Source organism: Castanea sativa, chromosome 5, assembly GCF_040712315.1.
Source record: "Castanea sativa cultivar Marrone di Chiusa Pesio chromosome 5, ASM4071231v1".
In the NCBI taxonomy this organism is placed as follows: domain Eukaryota; kingdom Viridiplantae; phylum Streptophyta; class Magnoliopsida; order Fagales; family Fagaceae; genus Castanea; species Castanea sativa.
Genome location: NC_134017.1, coordinates 10,687,596 through 10,698,445, shown reverse-complemented (window position 1 = coordinate 10,698,445; position 10,850 = coordinate 10,687,596). Strand labels below are relative to the sequence as shown.

Here is a 10,850-nt window from a genome sequence, read left to right as displayed (position 1 = left end):
TGGTAATTACGCTTAAAAGAAGAATGTCGTATCATTATTTATTCAAACAACCCTGTCAACAATACAGGAACTTCAAGGACTGAATCAAAAAGGAGCAGACAAATGATTTGTTCAAAACCAGAAGAATCATGTGACAGCATTTTATGTACATGTACATGTGATAAAATGACTCAAATCTTGTCCACGAAAGCAACTCCATATTAATTTGGTAGAGATTTCTATTTTAAACGGGCTTAAGCAAAATCTAATGGGATTCTGGCCACAATTTCAATGGAAAACCATGCTCGCTCATGCTGCCTCTAGACAAACTTTTTAATCTCTGCCAAAACTGCCTCTTCCTCCCCATCCTTAAAGGCCCTGAAATAGAGTGTCTTCTGAAAGACCCAAATTCTTGCCCGTCAGGTCTCATTGATGTACTTAGCAAATCTGATACTGATAATGCTATCTTGGTGTCATAGCTAGAATCATAGCCAGGAAGTGGTTGATGAGATTGTGAGACTTCCATGATCTCGCCGGACTGTGTCCTAGCCTTACTATCTAAATCAATCAAAGCATCATCTTGGCTGCAAGTTTTTGACCCTATATCCTGTGTTTCATCAAACTCATTACATACTAGCTTCAAGGCCTGAACAACTTCACCCATGAAAGGGCGATGAGTTACTTCTGGTTGCACACACATTGATGCAATTGCTGCTACTTTAGCCACACTATTGAATGAAACATTCGACTTTATAGCTGGATCAATGATTGTTTCTAAGCCCGCCTTGCAGGTGAGAAGTGGACGGGCCCAAGAAACTAGATTTTCTTCACCTGGTGGCTGTGACAAATCTACAGGCTTTCTTCCTGTTAGAAGCTCAAGGAGGACAACACCATAGCTGTAAACATCACTTTTCACAAGAAGATGTCCAGTCATCGCATATTCAGGAGCTAAGTAACTGCCAACAAGATGTTACTAGGATAAGAGAGGATTTCATATTTGGAAAAGTGACACAAACAATACAGCACTCATATGAAGAAACTACAATTCTCAGACGCGGATAGAGAAGCAGAGCTAATAGATTAGCCTAACTGCAAAAACATGGATTAGGATAAATTGTGGAATATTCAATGATCACAAGAAATTTATTTTCTATGCAATTTTTTTCCAAAAATATCAGCATGATGGGACCTAAAGATATTCTGATGCATGAGAGCAATGAAGTCCGTACCCAAAAGTTCCCATAACATGCGTTGAGATGTGTTTGTTTCCCTCATCCAATGCAGTTCTAGCCAATCCGAAATCTGAGACCTTGGGTGTAAAATCATATTCCAATAAGATGTTGCTAGACTTGAAGTCTCGATGTATAACTCGCGGGTTTGAGTCTTCATGTAGATAAGCTAAGCCCCGAGCTGCACCAAGGGCAATCTTCATTCGGGAATCCCAATCAAGTGGATCAGTTTCCTTGTCAACACCTGGAAGCACACAAAATGAATGCATTCAGAAAATAACACCTTGAAGCTTATGACATGAAGTCACAAATATCTAACACCTCAACCATTAAAATGCATAGTAATGAGAAAAAATTGTTGAACTTAGACTTACCATGTAAATGAGATTCGACACTCCCATTGGGAACTAGTTCATATACTAGGCAGCGAGTATGGTTCTCTGTGCATATGCCAATCAATTTAACTAGATTTCGGTGGTGCAGACGGCTTAGCATCTCAACTTCTGCCAAGAACTCACGGCCACCATGCTGATCAGCTCTCTTGAGAATCTTCACAGCTACCTCCTTCCCATCATCTAAAATGCCACTGTAAACAAGCCCAAACCCACCTTCTCCAAGTATTCTTGAAGGATCAAAGTTATTAGTGGCTCTCTCTACGTCATTCAAAGTGAAGTTCTTAGCAGTTCCTATATATGTTAATGTGCCAGAACTAAAAGACATTGATGTAGAACCACGCATGCTTCCTAACAGCATAGATCTGGCTGCTCCTGTTGATATTAAATTTCAGTCTATTTGGCAATGATCTTAATAAAAATTCAAATAAAAATATGAAATTTGAGTAGAGATATTGTTTAGATGTTGCATAAATTTCCCAAAGACTCATAAAACTTCGAGGTTCAAGATACATGTGACTTGTAAACTGGTTAAACAATCAGAAGAATAAGGTCAAAATGAAGTACCTGATGGTTTTGTAGGAGAGGACATTAAAGAATGTGAATTTTTTTCGGGATGATGAACACAAGAGCCACATTTCAACACACAAAGCCATGCAAGTCCCACAAATATAATCAAAACAGTGAAAGATGATAGTACGATTAAAGAAATCATGCTTCCACTAAGACCATCTTTTTTTCTCCTTGGCACATCAACTCCTAGAGGTTTTATTATCCTTCCATTGTTTCCATGACCAGCATATGGCCCATCATCCATTGCAGAAATGCTTGAAGGTGCTGATGGGGGAGACGGGGGAAGACCTGTACAGATGTAAGAGATTCAGAAGTAGAAATCCAGACACAGGAAGTAAAAATGAAAAACAAAATGTTTTTCAAAGTAACCTCAAGATAGATACAGTGGACTGCTATTTTTCTCACCAGGCTTAGTAACTTCATGATTTAACAAAAAGAAAAATGCTAACCCTCCGTATAAACTGCTCTAAGAAGCAGGTGGTGCATGCTTCTTTGAGAAATCACTTTATTAAACTTCAAGTGCCCTTAAAATTTATACAGGGCTCAATTATCCAAAATATTGTTAGAAGCAATTTTTCCTTGAATTTGTCCAAAAAAGCACAAAGCTAAGGAACAATATATTACCTGGATAGTGAACATAGAATACTTCGTAGGCACCAAAAACTGAAGCCTTTATGGAAACCTGTCTGTGCCAGAATTTTTTATAGATAAAAAGTGCAGTAGTATCATTGAATTTTACTCCTTTAGGAACCAGGTTGATGAGGACACTGGTTTTCTCTAGCTGCTGACTAGCTGCATCTGCTCCCATAATGCGAACTTGGCTATGGTTTAATGAAACACCTGCCGCAATTTCCTCAGCAAGCTCTGAAACCAATTGAAAGAATGTGTATATAGACACACTAAGGCTGATTTTAACTTGAATTGGCCATACACAACCACAGGGTGACCCAGGAGGTGTATTTGTTAGAGGCTCTGAGCATGTCACCGCTGTACAATCTGCAAGCAGGATAAAAAATAATGAATAATTTGTGATGATAAGAATGTGATTGTTTGCAAGTCTAATAGAAATGACATTTAGATTTTAAGTAATGAGAGCTAATCAGCTAAATGTTAATGTACCTTCATTAGGAGGAGGAGGTGGCAGTGTCAAAACTGTTGATGGTGGTGCAGCCTTTGTCTTCTTCTGGTAGGAACCCATTGGTGAAATTCTAGGCGAATGGATGGGCACTTGCAGATACAGAACATGATCATAGTAAGGTACCAATCATTAGTTTTGTAAATGAACCAAAGAATTCAAAGTAAAAGCAAAGACTGTAGGGATTCTTTTCCATACTATTGAAGTGGCTTGAGATGATTGTCGGTGATGGTGAAGGTGCAGGCAAACCCTTGCTTATTGATAAAGGATAGGGAGATTGGAATGGAGGGACAGAAGGGCCTATAGAATATAAATTGCAAAAAATATGTTTAAGAAGATAAAAATTAAATTTAATGATCTTAATATTCAATATCTAAGCACTATGTAAAAACTTGTTAGGATCTTTTTATCCAGAGAATCAAACCTTCCTGGCTGTAAGTGGGGGCATGAATCAAGTAAGATGGTTCTGGGGCAGAATTTCTGAACTTGTTCCTGGAATGATGGTGTTTATGATATGGGATTGAAGGGGAAGATGCAGGACCCTGCACCCATTTCTTTGCAGGAACTCCAAAAGATGACATAGAAGGTGGAAGTGCGATACTTGAAGGCCTAATGGGATCATTTTGATGGGTGGCTACAACAAGAAAAGACATTTAGAAGGTTAATATATGAAACTTTTTTTTCCTACCTAAAAAATTACAAATTCTGTATTATACTCCAATTACCTTTAGCTGGAGAGTGGTTCACAGGAGAAAATTTGGGGAATGCTTTATGAGGAGTTGTAGCAACTATCTTGCCATGTGGTTTCCTGCCAGAGCTGAGAGGATGTGATGCAGGAGCAACAGAATGGTCTGTGGCATCATATTGAAGCAGACCACCCAACAATCAACTAAATCATCAACATTTCACAAATGTTCACTGACCAACTTTAAGAGTATAAAAACACAGCTACATACTTGATATGTTTCTAGTTTTTATTTGATCGGAAAAGTTGGTTTCTTCTTTATATGAAATCACGAAATGATGTGCTAATATATATTGGTGGCAAAACATGTTCAACTCAGTATCTACTCCCTTAAATCATATGAAAATATATAGAAACAAGGCATCATCAAGAGAATATGCAAACATTATTTAAAACTTTATTAAGCATTTCCAAAATCTAGATATGTAAAATTCTAGTCAATGTCTAATTATGCAATTCATTTTATAAGGTTCACCTGGAAGCTGTGATGGCTGTTGGCTTGGCCTGAAAGAGTAGGTAGTTGGTGGTTTCTGAGGCAATGTGCTTGATGGTGATGGAACTGGTGCTGCAGCATTAGAGTGACATCAGCACAAAGAAAAAGTGGTAATCCTTCTAACTGAATTTTTATGCTCAAGAGTTAGTGTCACAAAATGTTCCCTCTGCCTAATATGTAAGTACATTTTTCAGGAGTTGGACAGTGGTAAATGTCTAACAAATCTTTGGCTGTGAAACAGTAACTTCATAACAAATGACAGCGGAGTCCAAAGGTACATCACGGGAGCAGGAGCAGGATCCAAAAGACACATCACCCTCATGGGAAGATAACTGTGCTCACTTTGCAAGCACATGGACAGCATTGTTAGCTCCCATGTAAACCTAGTTAAAGGCGCAGTGCACAAAATTTCAATCCAGCCCTCTAGCCTCTGCCAGGATATGGTGGATCTGCCAATTTGCATTCAGTTCTGGAGCTGACAAAGCATCCAAGATGGGTTTCGAGTCTTCCTCTAAAATTACTTTGCAAAAGAGTTTATGTTTAGCCCAAATCATCTACCATCTGGTAGCTTCAGCCTTGGCCACCTCTGGACTGTTGTGTATAGGGCCTATAGGCCAACCTTATACATTGTTATTTGACTTCCATAACACATTCACCAAATACAGACCAGTTGAAATTTTTTAGGAATCAGGACAAAACTCATCAACTTAAAAAATAAAACCTAGTGTAATTTAGTCATAGACATTCCAAAAACCCCATAGCAAGGATTATGAAATTCTAATTTTCTACCATCCAATTCTAAATGTGTCAGTTTCACATATGAATCTAAAGACATTCTACAACATAACTAACATAACCAAACTTCCTCTGCCTGTTGATCACAAAAATAAAAATAAAAATAAAAAATCCTAAGAAACCCAGAAACCATAGTTCACTTCAAATTTGAAGAATCCACATGTACAGTATCAAACTAATAGATAATTCAAGTACAATTCAGTATAAAAACTAACTTAGCACACTGAAATCCAATCCCATTACCTGTAGATCCATGAACTTTGGTAGCAGTGAGAGTTAAACATATTTTTATCAGTATGAGTATCAGCTGCATCCCCATTTCACATCCAAGGAAATTGGAGCTCAATCCTCAGGATCTAATAGCTTTCACCCAACCATCCATGTAAGAAGAATAGAAGGAAGAGAAAGGTGTGAAAACTGATATAACACCCTCAGGCAAAGTGTAACTTTAAGGAACAAACAACTATACTCATGTTAAAACTACAGGAAGGAACAGACCCACATACAGTATAGCTAAAGTAATGAGAAGGCAGTGTAGTGAAACTGTGAAAGTACAAGAACTGATTAGGTAAGAAGAACCCAAATGTTCTTTTGTTGAGACTAATAAGCTCTGAAGTTTGCAGAGCTTTGAGAATGCTAATGGGACACTTTTACTTGACATGGGTGGTTAAAGTTCACTAAAACTGATCAAGCAAAAAGCAGTACAGTAAATTTAAACAGCTAGATACTTTTGAGTCAGAGGGGTTGGTGGGGATTTATATGGGAGAGAGAGACTGAGAGAGTATGTTTCATTCAGACATTGTTACTTTTATTGTTTACCGACTACTGAGAGACTGATGAATTTTTGTAATACTTTGCACTAGTTTAATATGTGAATTCTTGACTTTTCCTCAGTTGATTGAGGCAATGATTCTATCAAAGAATTTTGATTATGGATTGGATAGAGTAGTTTAATGTTTGAAAATACATATTAAAGTTTGGGTATATTAGGCTTGCTAGTTTCCTTCACAATTACGTCAAACTTGCAATGATGACATAAGTGACCAATGGATTGGAGACTAGTGATCCAATTGGAATTGTACTACTTTTTGAAAGATTATAGGATCAAGTTTAATTAAGTTGATACTCTAATTTAAGTTCTTTGTGTGGGTGTCTATTAGCCTAATTGATAGTGTTGTACAAGTGATCTAGAAGACTAGAGTCAAATTCTGCTTTCATCGTTAGTCTTCTGATTTGAGATCATTTTGGAAAATCTCTTTTAAATGTCATTAAGTTGCAATTAATATTAAGATAAGAAAAATGGAAGTTCCGTTTTAATGTCTGCAATGCCCCACGTGAATACTGTGATCAACCTGCATGCATGACTACGAGTGCACTGTTTGGAATATTTGATCATTTAATGCAATTATATGACTTGGAATTATTTCGTTTTTAACTATAATATCACCCCTCATGAAATAGAATGGGTATCCAAAATGCATGTCATGTGCCTTTCAAAAAAAAAAAAAAAAAATGCATGTCATGTGTTGTGGCTTGGTCTCAATTCTGACTTCTGATCAAAAGAGGGAAAAAGTTTGATCTTGATCATGCAATTTTACTAGAGAAAAATAGTTAGTTTCATTAAGTAATTAATTAATTAATGACTTTGACCATTACTAAATGCATGATGTTATAATCAGTAACTTTGAGGTTAATAATGGCAACAAAATAAGGTCATATTAGAGGTGTCTCATCCTCACTCGCTCCTGTTAAGCACGGTTTAGGTAAGAATGATTGAAAGTATTTTGTTATCCCTAATAAAGTGACTCAAGTAAAATGAAAGAAGAAGCAAAAAAGATGATTGTGAGAGTGCGAAAAAAGAGAGAAACAAGTATCTTAAAAGATGCTACTAATAAAACAAGTATAGTCTATTTTTCTTCTCTCTTTTAACTACAATCTATTGGCTTTCTCATATTTGCATTCTAAACTATCATTCATTCTCTCTCACATTACATATTTACATTTTTAGTATGCAGTAAACTCATGCATAATTTACCTGATACAAATTCAAGGCTGTAGATATTGCCCCCACAAGCGACAAGCCCCTAAAAGATTTGGTAGGTATTTTGGAATACAGCGTTGGACACCATCTTTTTCTTTACATAATGACAATGGTACTGTGACGGTGACCCTCAAGCATGGGCAATCACTCACTAGATACAACGCTCTTTTTATGTGTCGGTGTTTTATTAAATTTTGGTTTTGGGCCTTTGGTGGGTATGTTCTAAAAATAAAATACCTAACTATTTATGAACATGTTTTTAGCCTACTCTCTAAAACGGTTCAGCCAACATTATTTTTGTCCCCATTCTCTCTTTCTCCTAACTCTTCAGGCCATTAAAATGTTTTCTGCTCCTCAATGCATTCAGTAGAAAGATAAAATAATTGAGGTAATCAAAAAGTTAATGCATACCCATTAATCTATTTGGCTTTATTAACTAACCTTATTATTAGACTCTAAAATCTAAATGGCTTGCCTGTCCCTTTCTCACTCACCTCACTAGCAAATTGTGTTAGTGGTTGTCAAAATAAAGCAAAGAATCAGGTTAGTCTAGTTTGAAATTACTAGGACTTTAGTGGTATGCTATCTTTAGCAGGTCAACTAGAGCTTAACAAATTGAAGAAATGCTTTCTAAATAATCAACTACTTCACATGTGAATGCTTTGAAAAAGAAAACGGCAGTGTAATGACAAAGAGAGGACACTATAGATTTTTTTATTTTTAAGAAAAAGATGCTCCATTCATCCCAAATTATTAGTCCTGATTATAAATTTCAACTTTTTTAAAAGAATATCATTTGATATCTTGTTTGTCAATTAAAAAAAAGTTTATAAAACTACCTTCATAAATTTAAACTCTACATAAAGATTGATAAAGATTGGTATTGACTTTTTAAATAAAGTAAGTGATAATATTAAAATTCTATTTATTGATTTTTCAAAAAGGATTACATTTTTAGACATATCAAAATGAAATAAAGGACTAACAATTTGGAACATAAGTAACAAGCATTCTTTTAAAAACCAGATCGGACCAGTTAGTTCAATTGAGAACCGAACCTAAAATCGGTCATGTCAAAACCGAAAAAAACTGACAAAAAATTAGTCAAGAACCAGTTTTTTTCCGATTTTTTGATGGTTTCAAATTTTAAAACCCTGAAATAAGTCATAAGTGTATATAAATAGATAATACAAAGGGATACGTTAGATTAAATAGATATATCATATATATATATATATATATATATTTTTTTTTTTTTTTTTCTTATTTACTAAAAGTAGGGTTGTGCAAAAAAAAATTAAAAAAAAAAAACCGCTTGACCCACCAACCCATCTAACTTGAACCAACTTAACCCAATCCCTGCAAGTCCATTAAGTGAGGTGGATCGAGTTGGGTGGGCTAGATAGATAAATTAGTGGGTTGGGTTGAATAGCAGGTTGAGATATTTCTAACCCATCACAACCCAACCCACCCGCCTATATATATACACACACTTCTTCATGTTGCAAAACTCTATCTTACAAACACGCCCATGATATCTCTCATCTCTTTCTTTTTCTTTTTCTTCTTTTTCATTTTCACATTTCTCTTCCCTAATAAACTCCAACTGCTCACTCCAAGATTTTGTTATCATTCTTACTCTATGTAAACTTCTAATTTTACATTCTGAAATGTTTTTCATTTTAGTGTGATAAATTTTCAGTCATTATAATAAATATTACATAGTATTTGTAATTATTTTTAATAAAAATTGCAAAATTTTCTGTCCTTTTTTTTATTTGAGAGAGTAAACAATTATCCAATTTAATTTTAATAATTTCATCTAGTCAATTGAAATTGGCAACCCGCCCAACCCACTTAACCCGCCAAGTTGAAACCGTTAAGATTTTCAACTAACCCACTGAATTTATAGATTGGTGGGTTGGCGACAGATTGGAATTTTTCTAACTTGCCATTGGCAGGTTGGTTAAAAATATTATCCTCCACCTGCCCAATTCAACTCTTGCACACTCCCTAACTAAAAGTGGGTGAAAGTACTTTATTATTGGAAAAAAAAATGACACCTAAAAGATTGTACATAAGAAATAAACTACCCAAAAAAAAAACCCTCATAAACCAAGGAATCATTAATTTAAATTTCTCTTCTTTCGTTGGACGAAACTTAAATATCTTGTTAGTTTTCTTGTTATTTATTTTGGTTGCCAAAAGGTCCAATACTCTTCACACACACACACACACACACACAAAAAAGAAAAAAGAATTGACTCTTCATTTTATATTGATTGACTGTAACTTTCCAGATTCTAATTTGGAACCGGTCTAGAAGTAGGATTATAATACGCTTCCACATGAGCAGAAGTCATATATATATATATACACACACACATAAAGCCTAGATATATAAGTCTGCATATGATGCTGTACAAGTCATGACTCATGAGTCATGACATAGCCATTTTCAGCAAAGCCCCAAGAGAGGAATTCCAATATCCATGGTTTGCACAGTTTCATTATTTATTGATCAAACATATCTCCATTTGCACCGCCCTGGTGTTTCTATAGGCTTTGGCATTTTAAATGGGATGTTTCTGAGTAGACAGGACAGGGGCTTACCAGAAACTTCTATTTTGTTAGTTTTTTTTTTCTTTTTTCTTTTTCTTTTCTTTTACGGATGCTTCATTGTAATGAAAAATTGTAGGCTATGATAAGGAACTTTTTATGAGATTTTGGTTGGATGAAAGATTGCAATGGTTTGATTGGGATAAAGATAAAAGAAGGAAGGTATGGGGACACTCAAATAAATATTAGTGGTCCCTTTTGTTGGAAATTGGCAATTTGGCATTATTGATATTGTTTCATATTGCTAATCAAGACAATAAAAATAAAAAAGTGATAAACAAAATAATAAGAAATACTTTATTGTTACCTTTTTATTTATATTAAAAAAATTAAACAAATAATAAGAAAATACTTTATTGTTACCTTTTTATTTATATTAAAAAAATTAAAAAAAATAATAAGAAAATACTTTATTGTTACCTCTTTATTTATATTAAAAAAATTAAAAAAAGTGATAAATAAATTAAAAATGCGTTTGCCGGGAGTCGAACCCGGGTCTATTGCTTGGAAGGCAATTATCCTAACCGTTGGACTACAAACGCTCGTTGAGTATTATGTTGACTTTTTAATATTTATTCTAATGCTTTCCCTTTACCATTCAAACTCAATGTTTTTGAGTGGAGTCATTACAGCTAGGGACAGACCCAGGTGGGGCCTAAGGGGGCCCGGCCCCTGGGCCCAAAAAAAAAAATTTTAGTAAGTAAAATTTTCCAAAAAAAAAAAAAAGACTTGGGCCCTTATCAAAATGACTTGGGCTCCCCTCATATCCCAGCCGCCCAGCCCAGTCAAGAGCCCATGTAACCTTGACTATTGACTAGCAAATAGTTTTAACGAAATCTTTTTAAGTGC

General features: G+C 35.2%; 1 protein-coding gene and 1 non-coding gene across 3 annotated transcripts; both read right to left on the bottom strand.

Moving 5' to 3' along the window:
- On the bottom strand, positions 1–5,903 carry LOC142636646 (receptor-like serine/threonine-protein kinase ALE2). Of its 2 annotated transcripts, none has more exons than XM_075810916.1 (11): positions 5,585–5,903; positions 4,529–4,618; positions 4,034–4,159; positions 3,733–3,942; positions 3,507–3,608; positions 3,293–3,400; positions 2,798–3,169; positions 2,168–2,461; positions 1,583–1,975; positions 1,209–1,452; positions 1–935 (listed from the first exon to the last, which is right to left on the bottom strand). In XM_075810916.1, the coding sequence occupies exons 1-11, from the start codon at positions 5,658–5,660 to the stop codon at positions 245–247; spliced, it is 2,706 nt and encodes a 901-aa protein (XP_075667031.1). In that variant the 5' UTR covers positions 5,661–5,903; the 3' UTR covers positions 1–244. The 2 variants fall into 2 exon arrangements, with proteins under 2 accessions (XP_075667031.1, XP_075667033.1); XM_075810918.1 differs by having other exon boundaries at positions 4,034–4,125; positions 5,585–5,769.
- Positions 5,904–10,471: 4,568 nt separating this feature from the next.
- Positions 10,472–10,543, bottom strand: TRNAG-UCC (transfer RNA glycine (anticodon UCC)). Its single transcript has one exon. It is a non-coding gene; the product is annotated as a tRNA-Gly (tRNA).
- Positions 10,544–10,850: the final 307 nt, after the last annotated feature.